This window comes from Euprymna scolopes, chromosome 43 (assembly GCF_053919585.1).
Source record: "Euprymna scolopes isolate OS-2025 chromosome 43, ASM5391958v1, whole genome shotgun sequence".
NCBI lineage: Eukaryota > Metazoa > Mollusca > Cephalopoda > Sepiida > Sepiolidae > Euprymna > Euprymna scolopes.
This window is the reverse complement of record NC_136524.1, coordinates 20,400,635-20,420,609: the sequence shown is the minus strand read 5'-3', so window position 1 is coordinate 20,420,609 and position 19,975 is coordinate 20,400,635. Positions and strand designations below refer to the sequence as shown.

At 31.9% G+C, this 19,975-nt stretch overlaps 1 protein-coding gene across 5 annotated transcripts in view; it reads right to left on the bottom strand.

The window, feature by feature from the left end:
* The window catches only part of LOC145268223 (palmitoyltransferase ZDHHC20-A-like), a 226,821-nt gene that overhangs the window by 84,195 nt on the left and 122,651 nt on the right, over nucleotides 1-19,975 (bottom strand). For all 5 annotated transcript variants that reach the window (XR_013864861.1, XM_080123528.1, XM_080123530.1 and 2 more), the window contains exons 8-9: nucleotides 15,351-15,486; nucleotides 8,837-8,963 (exon numbers count right to left, since the gene is read on the bottom strand). Coding sequence is in view for 4 of the 5 variants with exons in the window: in XM_080123528.1 (XP_079979654.1) it covers nucleotides 8,837-8,963; nucleotides 15,351-15,486 (263 nt within the window). In the remaining variant the exon portion in view is untranslated. The remainder of the gene's footprint in view (nucleotides 1-8,836; nucleotides 8,964-15,350; nucleotides 15,487-19,975) is intronic.

Genomic DNA, 19,975 nt, shown 5'->3' with positions numbered 1-19,975 from the left:
CTCAGATTTTTTTAAAAAGAAATTTTAACATTGTTCGTTTTGCATCACGTTAGTTTTTTTTTTTTTTTTAATAATATTTAAACAGGGTTAGTACTTCGTTTATTCTTTTGTTTTGATTTAACCCCCCCCCCAACAAACACACACACACCTCTAAACACCTGGGCAACGCCGGGTACCCCCGCTAGTCTTTAATAAAGCAAACTTATCAAGATAGAGGAAGCTCAACACTGTTAAGAGAAGCAATCAAATATATTAAATAAAAGATGAGATCCAATCATAAAGGAAAGAATCCTTATTGATCTAATGATCTAATAACATAATACGCAATTTTTATTGCCCATCTTTTTATTTAATATACTAGCCTGGGTGTTTGGAGAGCAAAAAAAAAGTGATAGTAGGCAGCCATGCTCAAACTCGTACCGCAAAGGACAAAAAAAAAAAAAAGACGTCTTTCCCGTTGTGTCCATTGCCAAACCAGAAGTGGTGAAGGTTTAAATTAACGCTAGTCAATCGAAAAGAGGGGATGCCTTTTGAAAATATAAGCAAAAAAAGCGACCCTTCCTTGTAGAAAAGTGCCCAGTTGAGGGTGAGGGAATTAATGTCTTTAGCCAATTGTCTGATATTTGTCAAAACGATACCAAGCTCATGAAAATCTGTTGCCTTTGTCGAAAGTTTTAGGCAGACATACATACATACATACATTTAAACGGGCAGGTGAGATTTATATTATAGATATCTCAAGAGTGACTCAAAGGTTCACTTTTCATTGTTACTTCAGAGATATCGTGGAGGGCATCACTCTTTCCTCAGGATTACTTGACTTAGCCTTTGTCTTCAACGCTGAATGTTAAGAAAAGTGGTATCAGGTATCATTTCTTTTAATCTTTGGTATAGTTCAATGAAGATTGAACTCCAATCTCCTGGCTCATTAGTGAGCACTAGCCATTATGCAATTATAAAATTTATGCACATATATATACTAGCAGGACTACTGTTTTGGCCGGGTATCTAATATTCATAAATTATATAGAATACAAAAAAAAAAAAATTAAAAGAAACTGAAAATTCTATTTAATAATGTTACATTCTTTATATATGAAAAAAAAAAAAAAGAAAAGATAATTTATGTAATTTGTTTTGAACAATCCGAGTAATTATGTAATAAAAAAAATTAATTATTAATATAATAACAAATAACAAATTTAAAGAAATAATCTAAGTATGGAACAATCCGAACAATCACAATTTGTTAAATTGTTGCTATTGCTAAAGTATAGCTAAAACTAGTGGTGGGACGATTAATCGGAATCGTTAATCGTAAGAATCGTGTATTTTGGGAGGCATCGGAATCGGAATCGCATCGTTAAAAAATACCTTAATTTTCCGATTCCTTCATTACGATTCTTTTAGTCTGATGTTGAAAAAAAGAAAAAAAATTCCTGATATTTCTAACCGCAAGAGAGAAAAAGAAACCAAAGAAATTCATTATTAACAGGGCAATGCTTAGTGCCCCTGCCCCTCCCTTACAAGGTTCATTCATTCAGATCTATTGTACCTATTTACTATGCCTCCCCACGGGACAGAGTTAGACACCAGGGTCGTTTTTTAACGTGGAGAAAAGGTACAAAAATAAAAATTGTCTCAGTCGTGAAGGATCTCTCCTCCACCGAAAGAGAACAAGAAATAGAAGTGCAGCATCTGAAGAACAGATACTACACTTCGATCTTGTCCCGAAGGCCAAGGAAATTGTAATCAAAACTACAAAAGAGTTAACTTGAAAAGAAGTATGCAGGGCTCTACATTGCGAGTAAAAATAAAAAAAAACGCTTATCTTTTTGGCGATTGTTTTTTTTTTTTACTGACAAATCCTCTAATACTGAATGAAAATGCTTTTTCAACTTATATTTTCTTAAAATAAAACGAGCAAAGTCAAATTATTTAAACAGTAAAAGGTTTAATAGAACAATATACTTTTTTTTCTTTTTTTAAAAGAAGGCTTTTGAAAGAAATATCTCTAAAATGAAATTGATCACGTTGTATTATTTCGCAAAGCTTTGACAGTAGTCGGTTTCGTTTGAAGTTTCAAAAAAATCGACCCCATACCTATCTCTTCCAAACCTAAAGTTATTAAATAACTCCCTTCGTTAATTTAAGGGTAATTAATTCAATTCAGTCAAGTTTTTTTTTTAATTTCATTGAAATAAAATCCATTATTTTTTTTTCTCCAGAAAGATAAAACCCTGAATTTGATTATATTAAAAGCAGAATAATATAATCTTTTTTCTAGAATTTTAAACTGAAAATTAAAAGTGTTTTGCGCAGTTCTTTGCCGAACGAAAAAGAAATTAATATATATATTTTTAAAAGGTTTTGTAATCAGTTAATTTTTTATGTCTAAATAATATTTACGATTAATTAAATAATTTCATTTTAAAAAGTATTTATAAATAGAATTTTACTAAGGACTTATAGTTGGGTTTGTATTACTGTACACATAGATTCGAAAAAGTTGTCAAAAAACAAATATATAACAAATAAATGTTATCAAAGGCAAGATAAGTTATTTTTCTACCGAACTGGATATATTTTTCGGGTTTTTATTCAATGTAACATGTTTATTCAGCTCGAAAAGCACACAGTGTTTACCGATGTATTGGAAAATTCAAAATGGCGCCCGAGACTCTCTTTAACACGGTAAGTTTGGGAAAAGATGCTATAAATAATAAACTATACAAAATACTGCTAGAAAGTCGCTCAATATATGTTACCGTGACATATTTTGATATATATTCGGTGTTTTTTTAATAGTTTTTTGTCTAGTTTATTATTTATAACACCTTTTCCCGAACTTACCATGTTAAAGAGAGTGTCGGGCGCCATTTTGAATTTTCCAATACATCGGTAAACACTGCATGTTTTTCGAGCTGAATAAACATGTTACATTGAATAAAAACAACAAAAAAATGTATCCAGTTTGGTAGAAAAGTAACTTATCTTGCCTTTGATAATATTTGTTTGTTATATATTTGTTTTTTGACAACTTTTTCGAATCTATGTGTACAGTAATTTATAAATTATTAAATTAAATATTTATCTTTTTTATATTTAATTAGTATATATTTTCTTTCTCTTCGGCTATATTTTTTTTTATTGAATTCATTAAATCTGTTAATTATGAGGACCAAAATAATGAATCGTGTGTATTTATTCTCTAATTTTCTTGTTTTTGTTCTGTTATATAAATTCTATTTTATTTGTTTTTTCTCTGAAGGATAAATTCTATTTTCTTTGAGTTTTTTTTTTCTGTATTCCAATTAAGTAAAATTTTCTCTAGAATAAATTTTGCCAATTTTTCCGTTTAGTTTGCTATATAATAATTTTATTTAATCCAAAACACGACGGTGTAGACATAAAATATCTCTTCCAAAGTTAGGGAACATATTTGGGAACTACCGACCATAAGTATAAAACTACCTGGTATATTTCAAAACAATAAATTCCCTAGGAATCGGAATCGTACTTGGTATCGGAATCGTTAATCAATATTTTCCTGGAATCGGAATCGTATAAAAATTAGGAATCGTCCCAACACTAGCTAAAACCTTAACCAGACCAACTCAATCATATACAAAGTAAAACCTCTTCTGTTTGCTAGAATTTAGTAATTATATATACATTTGAAATCTTACTAGTCAAATGTTATTTTATCCTAGCCTAATCTCTATATTCATTTAATGTCTCTTTTTTGGTGTCTAGGGGGTCAAACGTTTTTTGATATTTTCCAAATTCAATCTCCAGACCTCATGGTTCAGCAGATCAACTGTTTCCAAACTCCACTGTACAGTCTTGTCCAATGACTTGCTTACAAGTTCACTTTGGCTGGCTAACCTTCCTGCAATTTAAGACATTCATGCTTCTATGATGGTTTATCCAAGAGGAAGAACACTCCATACCAATGTAACTGATTCATCCTTAGGATAATGCTTGATAATGATGATGGCAACTTTCTGTCTTGCGAGACAATGGCTTTCTGCATCTGATGCACTGCAGTGTTTGATGTAGCTATACAGTAGCAACTAGAGTTGCCTCTCCAGATGCAGGTCTGGTTGGGTGATAGGTGCTAGATTTGCCCAGTTATCAGAGCTCCCCTCTCAGCGTAGCAGATGCTGACACAGCTACAGGAGTTGCTGGAAATGTGTTGCAGCGCTTTATAATCTGCCTATCGGGACTCCAGAGCAGATTTCTGTCAGGGTTCACTCCCTTAGCCTTTGCACCTTTCCCAAGGGACCTATAAGATAGTGGAGCTATTTCCCCATAGCTTGAAGATATATATATATATAAAAATAAAAATCCGATCCTGCATTTTGCTAATTCCTGCCCTCTGATGAGAAGGAGAGTATTTCTTCGAAACTCCGCGGATTAAGGACTATCCACTTATCTTGTGCTTCCTTTTTTTAAAATTAAATATGTTTTTAACTCTTTTTCAAGATGTCTTTTAACATATTTTATTAATCATTTGTTCATATATATATATATATATATATATATATATATATATATATGCACACATATATATATATACATATATATATATAAAATGAAAATTACAATTGAATTTACCAAAATGATCCAAGATGGTAAAATTAAAGTAAATTATAAACATTAAAGAATTAATATTTATAAAATTATCTCAGCCAGATATAAAAGCTCGATAAAACCAAATAGGAAAAAGAGCTTATAATATGAGCATATTTTTAACATATTTTATTAACTGTTTGCTCATATATATATATATATATATATATATATATATATAAAAATAATGTTTTTACTCACTGAATGTCTCAGATTTTATTAAATTTCATGTTGTAGATTTGTAATGTAGTTGTTACATGTTAACACTCAGGGCCTCACATGCTGTATGCTGACAGTCATAAGGAAGCAAAGACAAGGAAAGAATCCGACTCACTCTTTTTTTTGGTAGAACAACAGACATTTATTTACAGGTACTTTCCAGAATAATGCTTTATCTCTTGTTCAAAAGTCTTCTCATACTCCAATATACTTAAGACTCTGCCGTGTCAAACAAGTGGCATTTTGTCTTTGGTCGGCTATATTTAGGACACATCAATACTTGGTCATTAGCATGCTGCTGCTACTGTCATACACGTGCCCGCACTCTTTTACAGATCTAAATCATGTATCTGTCATTACGTTGCAGTTGAATCAAAGAAGACTGAGTGAGGGCCCAATACTCATTGCCATTTAACATTATGCTCCTGATACAGGTGTTATATAAATGTAGGTACTGTAGGGAGGGGGAAACTTGCGATACTGTTGCATTATTTAGACTACATTACTGTGTTGTAAATGTTACAAAAACGATAAGAAAACAAATAGATATATCACTTGAAGATAAATGACAATCGTTTAAAATAAAACTAGGAAATTTTACATTTAGTGCATCACATCTGTCCTCATTTAGTTGCGTACATATTGTTGTGTTTGTAGGAATTAAATAAATTACAAAATGAAATGTCAATCTATGACCAAAAGAAACAAGAACAGTTATTGAAGGCGAATGATAAAAAATGCTAGCGTTGGTTATAAAAGATGAAATGGAAGTATGAAGTTCATGAAAGTATGACATAAAATAATTGATTGGATTTTGTTTTATGGCTCAACAATTGTTGGGTCATTTAGAGCCATGAAGGTTATAGTTATGATACTTCTTTTTGTGAAGGTCTTTTTGAAGCGTGGAATTTTTTGGTAGCATTCACAATGTACAAGTGATTTTATTTGATAAAAAATATCTATATAGTGTATGTACCCATGACGAAATAAAAATATCTGGATAGTTGTTTTGGTGGAGAGTTTCTCTTAAACTGTCCATCTCCTCTCAATACGTATTGCTGTTACTACATATTGTCTTTGATATTGCAGATGCTTACTTTCTTTACTTTATATATTTCAGCCCCCACCAGAAAGAAAAAAATCTTCTCTAGATTTCAAAGTTGATTTTGTATTTTGTCAAGGGAAGAAAGAGTTTTCTGAATGGCACCTCTCCAGGATTCCAGTTTAGGAAGTTCTTGGAAAGAAAAATTTGGCTTAGTTTTAGGTACACAGATAAAGGAAGGAACAGCTAGACAAGATTGTTTTAAAAGGGGGAGGATAAGATTGGAGCTCAATCGAGCACCTACCATGAAAATAATGATAGGGTAGAGAAAAACTAGCAACGTCTCTTCTGTGAGAAAGAGGTTCTAGGAAAGAGCAGAGATAACCCCCCCACTAGATTTCAAAGTCAAGAAAGAAATACATCTGACTCTTATGCAGCTAGAGGGAAAAAAAATTATTTCTGGAGTAGCAGAATTCCAGCACTTTTACAGTAACCTTAAAAGCAGATTTGACGTAAGACTTTCATTTCAGGTCTGAAGTAAAAGTCAAGCCTAGGAGTTTATTAAGACAAATGGTTTCCACAAAGCGAAAGCCATGTATTTCAACTGAGGTAAAATGAAGATGGACTTGTTAGTGGCAAAAGTTGTAGCACGTTAGTCAAACATATTTAAGTTGCATATGTTGAATACTAAATCAAATCTGTCTTTTAAAGCTTACAAGTTTTGTCTTCATTATTTCAAATAATTCATTGGATTTTATGTTTTATGTTGTCAGCTAATAGTGATTGATCACGTATCTAAATTAAGGAATTTTCACTGATCCACAGCAAAGTGAACGTTATGAACAGAAGCAATATTCAGACTCAGATATCTTATCTACATAAAATAGTTCCAAGTTTCTTTCTTTTTTCTTTGCCTTAATTTTTTTATACTTTTTAAAGAAAAAAAGCCAGTTCTTGACCAGAATTGCTTCTACATTAAAAAAAAACAAAAAAAAAACTATGATGTATGTACCATTATGAAATGAAAATATATTAAAAAAAATTAAAAAAATTTTAAATCACATAAATTAATCAAGTTTTATTTTTATAAAGAAAATCATTTTTAAGCGATTAATGGGAATTTGTAGACATAAATGGGAATTCATAGACATTCTTGTAAGTTTGAATTAAGTTATATACTTTTGTTCTTTTTTCTAAATTGTTTTCAAAATGGCGGACAAGACAGTCACCCTTTGATTACTCAAAAACTTTGATTTTCTTACTTAAAAATAAAACTACGTGATTAATTTCCACGATTTTTGGAAGGAATATGATATTCTTATTTTATCATGAGCACATACATCAGATTTTTATTTATTTTTGTTCTTTTTTATAAAAGATAAATTCTGGACACACAAAAAAAATCTAATAGAAAAAGTGTTAGTTTCCTGTTGAAGTATTAGTAAGACTATAAATTATGATAAATTCTCATTTCCTACATTCCCTCTTTCTCCTCCTCATCCACCTCTTTGTTGTCCAAGTTGACTATTTCCCATCTTCTGGCTCATTTGTTAGTACATGTAATTAAAGAGAAATGTCATCATATATGCTCCCCCTTCCGAGTTCGCATGAGAAGGCAACATAAATGGTATACTTTCGCTGTTCTGTAAAATATCCAAATATTTAAGTAGCAACATATGCGGTATGGTGGCATTTTATATGACCCAATACACCTCCAACATTATTCTCCAATATTATTTAATAAATATTATTTTATATCCACAAACATGCATGTTTTGTCAAGACTCATCAGACTACATGCAGCTGAAATGCTGGATGAACAGCAAAAACCTCTGATGTCAATCACACTGACGTAAGATCCAATAGTATATATATATATGGAAAATTTATAAGTTTTCAACTTGTATTCTTTGTTGAATAATAAATTTGTTGTAAATTCTAATTTACAGAGTTTAAATTCAATTTCTTACATATGTGTGTGTGTGTGTGTGTGTGATAGTTATAGAAATAAAAATCAAATGTAATAAGAAATTAAAAATGTATGGTGTGTCTATGACATGAAAAGAATATTTTTTTGTATAGATGTTTACATGAATGCATCACATTTAAAATTTTGAAAAATAACAACGAAGATGAAATGTTATAGATGAAACATTTAAACAATTTTTGGTTTTCTTTATTTCATATATATATATATATTAGTTATTCTAAATACAAAAAAGTAGAATTGATTCACACTCTTAAGTTTTTTATGCACATGCCTGAATTTTCCTCATAGCATGTCTTACACGTATTTCATTGAATAGTGGAAACCACTAAACAACTCCTCAGAGATGAGTGCAGGTTTTTGTTTTTCGTAATAAGTTTTGGTGTCATTCGTATTGGTAATGTTAAGAGTATACTTATTATGACTGACTAGTTGATTGATTGAATCGGACACGACCAAGCACCCAACTAGCATAAGTAAAGACTAGAGTGGAATGTTCCCCTGGATAATAAACTGCTAAGGCACTAATATTCCATTAAAATGGAGAAGAAAAAAAAGGAGAAAGAAAAAGGAAAAAAAAAAAAAAAGAAATAAAAAAAAGGAGAAATAATAAAAAAAAAAGAAAAAAAGTAATAAAAAAAACGAAAAACAAAACAAAAAAGATCTATGCATAAATGTTGAAATAACGGGAGAAAATGGAAACTAAATATTACAGCGACTGACCTTTTTAAAAATTTGTAAAAGTTTTGAGATTCACCTTGTATATACTTGAAAATATATTTAAAATAGTTATTTTTATCATGGTATGGATCGAATATGCATCTATTCTCAAAATACTGCAAAAATTAAAAAAAATAAATTTCAAATAATGTTTCTATTTAAATATAAAGTTTAATAATAAAAAAAATGTCTAAATAATGAAAGTCTACATGAGTTTTAAAAAATGTACATACCTTGTGAATAATGGAAGAATTGCTTTAAACTTATCTTCCCCAAATATTTGAACACAATTATTACATTTTCCTAAGCTAAATCCATCTTTATCTGGCCCAGTTTGGAATATTGGAGCTCGGAAGGCCTCTGCAAAAACAAAAAAATAAAAGAATACATATACATGCATGCGTGTGTGTGTGTGTGTGTGTGTGTGTGTGTGTGTGTGTGTGTGTGTGTGTATATGCCACATGAAAAAACCAACAAATAACAATTAGTTCGATTTTTCTTTTTTGAAAATATATATTTATGATAATGTATCTAAGCCAAAAAAATTCCGAACAAATATTATGATGTACTGAAATTTTTATCTAGAAACATTCTATTTTTATACTAATATTGCTAACATATGGACATATAAAACAAAGTTATATTTCATTCGAAATAGAAACAATATTTACAAATATATAAAAAATAATATGAATTTTGAGTACTTAATACCATTGTCTTTCCACATGTTTACAAAAATGAAATTGTCTCATGAACAACAATAATAATTGGTGATGTTAAGATAAACAATTATGACTTTACTGATTGTTCCAGAATCAAGTCATTGATAAAAATTGTTCCAGAATAAAGTCATTGATAAAAATTGTTCCAGAATAAAGTCATTGATAAAAATTGGTCCAGAATAAAGTCATTGATTAAAATTGGTCCAGAATCAAGTCATTGATAAAAATTGTTCCAGAATAAAGTCATTGATTAAAATTGGTCCAGAATAAAGTCATTGATTAAAATTGGTCCAGAATAAAATCATTGATTAAAATTGGTCCAGAATCAAGTCATTGATTAAAATTGGTCCAGAATCAAGTCATTGATTAAAATTGGTCCAGAATAAAGTCATTGATTAAAATTGGTCCAGAATAAAGTCATGGATTAAAATTGGTCCAGAATAAAGTCATTGATTAAAATTGGTCCAGAATAAAGTCATGGATTAAAATTGGTCCAGAATAAAGTCATTGATTAAAATTGGTCCAGAATAAAGTCATTGATTAAAATTGGTCCAGAATAAAGTCATTGATTAAAATTGGTCCAGAATAAAGTCATTGATTAAAATTGGTCCAGAATCAAGTCATTGATTAAAATTGGTCCAGAATAAAGTCATTGATTAAAATTGGTCCAGAATCAAGTCATTGATTAAAATTGGTCCAGAATAAAGTCATGGATTAAAATTGGTCCAGAATCAAGTCATTGATAAAAATTGTTCCAGAATAAAATCATTGATTAAAATTGGTCCAGAATAAAGTCATTGATTAAAATTGGTCCAGAATAAAGTCATTGATTAAAATTGGTCCAGAATAAAGTCATTGATTAAAATTGGTCCAGAATAAAGTCATTGATTAAAATTGGTCCAGAATAAAGTCATTGATTAAAATTGGTCCAGAATAAAGTCATTGATTAAAATTGGTCCAGAATAAAGTCATTGATTAAAATTGGTCCAGAATCAAGTCATTGATTAAAATTGGTCCAGAATCAAGTCATTGATTAAAATTGGTCCAGAATCAAGTCATTGATTAAAATTGGTCCAGAATAAAGTCATGGATTAAAATTGGTCCAGAATAAAGTCATTGATTAAAATTGGTCCAGAATAAAGTCATTGATTAAAATTGGTCCAGAATAAAGTCATTGATTAAAATTGGTCCAGAATCAAGTCATTGATTAAAATTGGTCCAGAATAAAGTCATTGATTAAAATTGGTCCAGAATCAAGTCATTGATAAAAATTGGTCCAGAATAAAGTCATTGATTAAAATTGGTCCAGAATAAAGTCATTGATTAAAATTGGTCCAGAATAAAGTCATGGATTAAAATTGGTCCAGAATAAAGTCATTGATTAAAATTGGTCCAGAATAAAGTCATGGATTAAAATTGGTCCAGAATAAAGTCATTGATTAAAATTGGTCCAGAATAAAGTCATTGATTAAAATTGGTCCAGAATAAAGTCATTGATTAAAATTGGTCCAGAATCAAGTCATTGATTAAAATTGGTCCAGAATAAAGTCATTGATTAAAATTGGTCCAGAATCAAGTCATTGATTAAAATTGGTCCAGAATAAAGTCATGGATTAAAATTGGTCCAGAATAAAGTCATTGATTAAAATTGGTCCAGAATAAAGTCATTGATTAAAATTGGTCCAGAATAAAGTCATTGATTAAAATTGGTCCAGAATCAAGTCATTGATTAAAATTGGTCCAGAATAAAGTCATTGATTAAAATTGGTCCAGAATCAAGTCATTGATTAAAATTGGTCCAGAATAAAGTCATGGATTAAAATTGGTCCAGAATAAAGTCATGGATTAAAATTGGTCCAGAATAATTTCATTGATTAAAATTGGTCCAGAATAAAGTCATTGATTAAAATTGGTCCAGAATAAAGTCATTGATTAAAATTGGTCCAGAATAAAGTCATTGATTAAAATTGGTCCAGAATAAAGTCATTGATTAAAATTGGTCCAGAATAAAGTCATTGATTAAAATTGGTCCAGAATAATTTCATTGATTAAAATTGGTCCAGAATCAAGTCATTGATTAAAATTGGTCCAGAATAAAGTCATGGATTAAAATTGTTCCAGAATAAAGTCATTGATTAAAATTGGTCCAGAATAATTTCATTGATTAAAATTGGTCCAGAATAATTTCATTGATTAAAATTGGTCCAGAATAAAGTCATTGATTAAAATTGGTCCAGAATAAAGTCATTGATTAAAATTGGTCCAGAATAAAGTCATTGATCAAAATTGGTCCAGAATAAAGTCATTGATTAAAATTGGTCCAGAATAAAGTCATTGATTAAAATTGGTCCAGAATAAAGTCATTGATTAAAATTGGTCCAGAATAAAGTCATTGATTAAAATTGGTCCAGAATAAAGTCATTGATTAAAATTGGTCCAGAATAAAGTCATTGATTAAAATTGGTCCAGAATAAAGTCATTGATTAAAATTGGTCCAGAATAAAGTCATTGATTAAAATTGGTCCAGAATAAAGTCATTGATTAAAATTGGTCCAGAATAAAGTCATTGATTAAAATTGGTCCAGAATAAAGTCATTGATTAAAATTGGTCCAGAATAAAGTCATTGATTAAAATTGGTCCAGACTCAAGTTCTTGATTAAAATGACAATCTATATAAATAAAGCAGTAGATGTATGTGTCTGGGTGTCTGTGTGTGTGTTAATTTTTACCTGACAAACTCTTAAACTACTGGTCACATAACACTGAAATTAACAGAAAATAGTAATCATACACCAAGGATGGTTTATAACGAGTAAAATCTTTGTTTGGATGGAATAACATGCACAGAAGTCAGCAAATTGCAATGTAAAACGTAAATTTCAACTTGCTGACATTTGTATTAATTTGTGCATGCATAAAACTAATCATAGCTAAAAGTCATTTAATTTTAAATCTTTCTTGTCTGCCTCTCAAGTTAGCTCAAATGGTAGGAAAGTTGGCGTGAGTGCTAAATAAGAGAACACACCTGAAGTGCTAAATGTTTTGGTTTCAATTCTAGACGATAGCATCCATTTTTTTTTTTTTTTACTTTTGAAATCAGTACTTTATATTAGGTACAATATAATATTCAAGAATGAATGAGCTCTGTAATAATAAATATGAAATCTGCATGAATTAAAATATATTTAAGTGTGTTTTATAACCAGCAACATAACTCCCCATCTCAGTTTTAAAAAAATTTGAAAAAGTGACATTTGCTTGATTGATTTGAAAAATATTTATCTAACAATTATTTTCATGGTAAGAAAAAAATATTTATTGATTTCAAATGAATTAAATCATGACAATAATAAATAAAGAGAAATTCATTTCATTTAAACAATATTTAACTGAAAATGACAATTTTATGGAAGAATGATCTATTTAGCACTACAAATTTTATTATGCCATTTTTTTTTTCAGTGCTGCTCCCTACCTCTTAAGTAATTACATTTTTCTTGGCTTACAAGTAAAAAAAATAAAAAAAATTTTAGTTTACTTTGAAAACAATGAAAAAAATTTTTTCATCTAAGGGATAACATTTTAATTTTCAAGATGAACATTTTTATAAAGCAATGACTATTTTGTTTCTTAAAAATATATGCTATAAACATATCCAGTAGTCTGTTGATTACAAGGATAACATAAATGGCTACTTGGTCTCAATTAGTTTCAGTTTAATTTATGGCATGATTAAACCAAGTATAATTTGACAGATTTTATCTTTAGCCTAACTTTAATTTTTCATCTAAACTAGTTTTGTTTTTTAATGAAAGTTATTCCAGACAAGGCATAAAGTCACTTGGAAAAGATCAAGGCAATAGGTAAGAGGAAAACAGCCTGCACAAAGAGTTCCACAAGTCTGCAGTTCTTAAGAATAAGGTGGTGGAATAGGAAGGTGTACTGTAACAAGGTATCTGGACAGTAATTTGATGAAGACCATTAAACAAATGATCCGGAATAAAAAAAAGAAAAGCAGGGAATAAATCAGATAATTCTGTTACTCAAGAGCTATCCTAATCGGTTATTTTTTCCATAGCAGAAAAGATACAAATTAATATCTTTTTTCTGAAGGCTATTAGTACACCTGACAACAGTCTTGATGGAATGTGAACATGACATGGTGGACCTGTACTTAAAACTAAATGCAAATTCCATGAACAAAGTTTCTTTCCTAGAATTATCCACCTGTGGAACTCTAATACGTGGATCTGCTTTTCAACTAACTACAACACAGTTGTTTTCCAGTTTAATGTAAATAATTTCGCCGTCCTCTTAAATAATCAAATTCTACCCAATTTCCACCATGACTGATCATTATGGTCTTGTCTCACTGACCATCTGGCATTCATTAACCCATATCCTAATCGGAAGACTATTAGTACATCTAACTCAACAGTCTTGATGGAACATGATATTGCGAGCATACAGTCAATATTAATAACAATCAAGCCACTTTTTTTTTTTTTTTAACATAGACACCATCATTTATCAAGGTCCAGAGGACACTCGAGGATAAGAGTTAAAGAGTGTAGAGTAGCACTTGCAAATGAAATTATATAGATATAGAAAATATATTGGTTGTTGTGCAGAATTTAGCATAATTAAAAAAAACAAAAATGCACAAGAATCTTTGATATACATACCCATCACAGAACGAAAATATCATATTCCAAAAATCATATAAATTGATTAAGTAGATTTTTATATATATAGAAAATCATTTTATTACGATTTTTAGGGATTCATAGTAATTCATAATCATTATAAGACTGATTTTGATCTCTATCCTGTTTTTATTTTTTATTAAGCCATAGTCATAAAAAAACGTTAGCAATAGACAAACGCTACTAAGCTAATTAGAAAATGCATAAAATTTAGGAAAATCAAGATAAGTTAGCTAATACAGAACTCTGAAAATATGACAGTGATGTTCATTCACACAATTTTGAGGCAGCACATTCAGGACTGCAGAACACAGTGTGAAAGGAGATCCCTGACATATCTCCGAGCAAACACCAGTGTGATTATGAGAGGGTCTAATATGAATCTATATCGCCACAAGTTTGGTCTGTTCAGTCGCAACACAGAGTGGTATTTATGTATTGCAGTGGCGCAAGAACCATGAAATAGTTTGTAGGCAACAGAAGCAAATGTTACTCTCTGGTGAATAAACAGCAGATATAATCCAAGCAGATCATATATTCCAGAGGGTACAGGATTTTGATGGCACGATGCTGTAGATGCTCAAGAGAATTGTCTCACAGTTTGAATTTAATTGTCTCTCTTTATCAAATACAGCAGAGTGAGACATACCATATTTGCTTCTTCATAAATTTTGATTTTCATAAGTGAAAAAAAGCTTGCTCCATTTTTAAAATAACATTTTCAGTCCATGACAGATATTTTTTTATTCATTTATTTTTTTTATTCAATTTTCACCCCAAACAAGGCACACTGCCACTTTGATGCCGGGGGCTACTATCAGGGACATAAGTTGCAGGGATATTATGATGGGAGTTGAGAAGCGAGATATCTCTCCACATTACACTTGAACTTCTGCATGTCAGTACAGTTGGGAAAGCAAAATCCTGGAAGGGAGTTCCAAAGTCTATCAGTTCTGAGCAAGAAACTATTGAAATAGAAGGCTTTCTTACACCTAGGGATCTCTGTGTAGGGGTGGGATTTAGCTGCTTGTGGGTTTGTTGGGGTATTTACGTTGAGAGGGTACAAAGAGCATTCACCATCAAAATACTTCATAAAGATTTTTCAGTATTTTATTTAATTAGCTTGAATTCTAGACGAGGACCAATATATCAGTCGATGCAACTGATATGCAGTTAATGTTGTCATTACATTATTTTTGGACAATTAAAAAAAAACAAAAATCAGCCATATAGATTTGAAACAGTTAAATATCTTTTTTTAAAGCAAACATTCAAGTTTCTTATAATGTCTATATTGAGGAAATGTATTCTTACTTACCTAGAGTTGTTCTGTTATGTAAAATGAGGAATATATGATATCCAAACAAAGAGATTAAACTCAAACCAAACATCACAGATGCAAAAAATAAAAACAAGATATGTAATCGACCTGCTGTATGACCCATTTCATTGGCCTGCAAAAGAAATTTGAAGAAAGCATGCGTTACTTTTTAATAGTGAAAACATAAATACACAAGAAAAAATTTTCTAAGTTAACACAAAGCATTTATATATTGCTTTTGATCTGTTATCACAATGAGCAAAAAAGAAAAAAAAAAATTTGAAAATTTAGAAAATTGAAAGTTTTATAATTTTTTATTAAATAAAAAAAAAAACTGTTCTTTTTTCAAGATTTTCATTGTTGTTGAAACAAGTTATCCATGGAAGAAGTTTTTTTTTTCTCTTCATTTTGCTGGTGGTACTAACCCATTGTCGGCCCTCATGGGGGAGAGAAAAGATACATGTCTAATATTGTTGATAAGTCTGAAATCGATGTGTGTTTGCGTGGTTGGCTGATATTTTGAATAGGAAAATAAAATTGTCTAAACTTTATGAAGCAAAGTGTTATTTTATTTAGTTGTCTCCCGAGAGTTGGAAACAAGGCCAACTTTTAATGCGAAGAAAATCATCTGGCTCCTTAAAAAGAGACCTGGATTGATACAAAAATGAAAATTGCCTCAGTCTAAAATGATATCACCTTTACTGAGAATAGAAAAAATGAAATGTTGTACAAGAACAGATGGTACACTTTGTTCTTAGCCAAAAGTTGTTTATCATGCAAATTAGTATAAAAGTGATTACTTTTAATGAAGTTACATACTGAACTGATCCCTTCCAGTGCAAAATTTGAAAAAAATATTTTATTTTTATAATTTTCAAGTAATCTATTAAACTGGGTAAGTAGATTTTTTGCATATGACAACAAATAATCTAGAATTATTTTCAACTCTTACAATTCAAGGAAATTTGGTTTCAAGACACTTTTTTGTTTATATAGGCATCACCACTTATCAAGGCCCAGAGACCACTTGAGGATAAGGATCAAGAGTGTACAGTGGTCAATTGGACAATACAGTAATCGTTAGTAATGGAAATTTGGTAAATTTGTTAACTTAAGTGGACCGGCTCATCAAGAATTTGTTTATGTTGGACTTGAAGACAATCAGATTGTAGTCAGCTGGAAAGCAGAGAAACGGAAGACAGTTCCACAGGCGTGCACTTCTAAGAAAGAAGCTTTGTTCATGGAATCTACGTTTAGGTTTAGGCACAGATAAAGAGTTGGGGGGGGATTATTGATAGTATTTTCAGCTAGACGAGTGCTTTTTGTGAAAGTTTGGCGAGGGGGGACCATAAATTGAAGCTCAATTGAACACTTTCCATGAAAATAACGATAAAGCAGAGATAAACTCGCAACATCTCTTCTGTGAGATAGAGGTTGCAGGGAAGAGATAAAGACATCTCCTACGAGGCTACAAAGTCTATTTTGAACTCTATCAAGGCAGGATAAGTCCTTTCTAGCAGCTCCTGCCCAGATGTGGCAACAGTACTCCATCCTTGGATGTACCTGGCTCTTATATAGATAGAGAATTGCATCAGCAGTGAGATATCTACTGGATCGATAGAAGGATCCCACCATTTTTCCAGCGGCCTTGGCAACAGATTTGATGTACGTGTTCCATTTAAGATCAGGAGTAAAGGTCAAGCCCAGAAGCTTGTCAAAGCATGAGGCCTCCCCAAGACAAGAGCCATTCATTTCAATTGATGCCAGATGGGGATCAGAGCATTGATGATGTAAAGAGAAAAGCTTGGTTTTAGATGCATTAAAAGTAACCAACCACTCCTTTCCCCACTGTACAACGTGCTCAAGATCAGAGGAAAGAGAATTGGAGAGAACTTGGTCGGTTACTGTCTTAGATGTGCTACCATAGATTGTAGTGTCATCAGCATAAATGTCTACGAATGATGTAAGGATGTGATTTGGAAGATCATTAATGTAGATCAGGAAGAGAGTTGGGCCCAAGATGGACCCCTGAGGGACTCCAGCATTAATACTGTGAGCTTCTGAGTTTTGCTCATCAACTACTACTCTTATGAACCTATCAGAGAGAAATGATTTAATAATTGAGAAGACATTTCCAACTATACCATACCTTTAAACCTTTATGCGATACCCTATCAAAGGCCTCTGATGTCAAGAGTAATTGCCCTAGAAAGGTTGCCCCGTCGAGAGATTTGCTAATGCTATGAGATATTATTGTAAGCACATCAGCTGTAGATTTAGCAGAACGGGAACCATATTTTGTGTCACTAAGAAGGTTATTTTTGCTGAGATGGTTGATTACTTCTCTATTTAACACAGATTCCAGCAACTTACTCATGACGCACAAGAGAATTATTGGCCTGTACTGAGAGGGAGATGAGCGATCACCAGAATTCTTAAATACAGGGCACACTGATGAGATTTTCCAGAGTGATGGGAAGAAATTCTCCTTAAGACAATGTTTAAACAGTTTTGTAAGTATGGGCGCTAGTTCTGGTTGAAGTTTTTTTGAGTACTATAATTGGAATACCGTCAGGGCCGGTTGCTTTACTGGAATTAAGGTTTTTTGATTAGCGTCGCAACATCACGTACAGATATTTGTATATAACATAGTGTTTTTTGATACAGAATGAAATATTGGGGGTTGATGGCCTTGGTCGCAAAGGTTAGAATTAGCTGCAAAGTTCTTGGCAAAGAGTTTGGCTTTGTTTGATGCTGACAAGATTACCTCAGGTTCATTGATGATAGTTGGGATAGAGCAGACGCTTCTGTTCAGGATTCTGTTTGCTATTTGCCAAAACTAGTGGGAACCAAGCTGCTGCTCAACTACTTTGGATTTGACGGACTGAGCATACAACTCTCTTACATTCTTTATTACTTTCTTACAATGGTTGCTGGCAGTCTTGAAAGCGGCTTTAGTCTCATTACATCTATTATAGAAAAAGTGATTTCTGTGCGCAATGGCAGCAGCACATTCTGGAGAACCATGGCTAGCTGTTAGGTTTTTGCTGGAACTTTTCAAGGGTATGAAACGGTCTATACCTACAATTAACCATTCCGTCAGGTTTGATACTATAGAGGACACATCCTTTTTAAACATGACACACAGAGGTAGATCGGATATAAATGTACGGAAGCTATCCCAGTCAGCCATAGAGTATCAATATACTGTATGATGGAGAGGTACGTCTGAGAACTTATTACATTTCATTTTTATCTTAATTGATACAACAGAGTGGTCGGAAGATCCAAGTGGAAATAGAACGGAAACTGAACATAGTTCCGGGCAAGTTGTGAGAAAAAGGTCTAGGAGACTTGCATACTGGCCGTCATTGTCGGGCATACGGGTGGGTTTGTGAACAATCGTAGTGAGGTTATAAGCAATGGAGAAATCGTGACAGAACCTCCCCTCATCATCGATCTTGTTTGAGTAGGTTAACCATTCCACATTGTGAACATTGAAGTCTCCACATACGCCACTGTTAGCTGAAGGATAAGCAGATAGGACGTGGTCAATTTTCTCATATATGCTTTTAAAGATAGTAACTCCACTGTTATGGGGGCGATAGAGAGTAAATATAAATGCAGTAGTGTGAGTAAGTGCAACCCGGAAGCACATATAGAGTAAGTTAGGATCTTGTTTGGAGATCTCACTACCACATGGAAAGCTATCTTTAATATAGGCACATATTCCATGTTCATGGCGATCCTGGGGGTCAGATTTAGAAGTTAAGTTAAAGTATCTTTTAATTATGAACTCGTCTAGGGAAATAGTCTGTCCAATGCCAATTTCGCTTAGAAATAATAGGTCTGGTTTAGTCTCCTGTAATTGGGTTTCAACCTTTGGAAGATTAGAACATAGACCCCTGATGTTGGAGAAGGAGACCTGGTAGTGGGGGTCTATGTTGGAAGTTGGAGATCCGGGTTTAATCATATTTTTTCTGGAAACTTGTCATGGAGTTTTGGGATTTGTGGACTAGGTCGACAGACTTGCTTAGAGCAGGACAGAGAGGAAACTAAGAGAGAAAAAGAAACAAAGAAATTTTTTTTTTTTTTGTAGCACATAAGATAAAACCATAACAATTACCCACTAATATGGCATCGAGAGGCCCCACCAGAAGCTACTGCATTGTCCAGAATCCATCCACCAAATGGCAATACAGCAGCCCCAGTACTTTGCACTTGCTGATAGGACAGCCTCCTTAGTGATTAATCCAAGATTCCGGTCCCTAACCAACAGGAAGATAACGTCAACCCATATAAAACGCTTACCTCTAGCACTCTTACTAGTGACATGGCTACAAGGATAGACATAGAAACAAAAAATTTCCGGCATCTCTGGCAGCTGTTTGTGCAAAATACTGCCAACCGAGAATACAGCCTTTTCTTCTCCCTTTGTCAGAAAAATCACTCGTTAAAAAAATGAGGACTAAAGAGACAAATAAAGAGAAGCGAGAGTAACGGGAGCTGCCGATAATGCATCCACAATGCATTTTCTACTCTCCATATTGTGCCATTTTCAAAATGTCATAATTACCTAGAAGTAATAATATCTAGCAATTTCATGTTTGACAACAACTTGT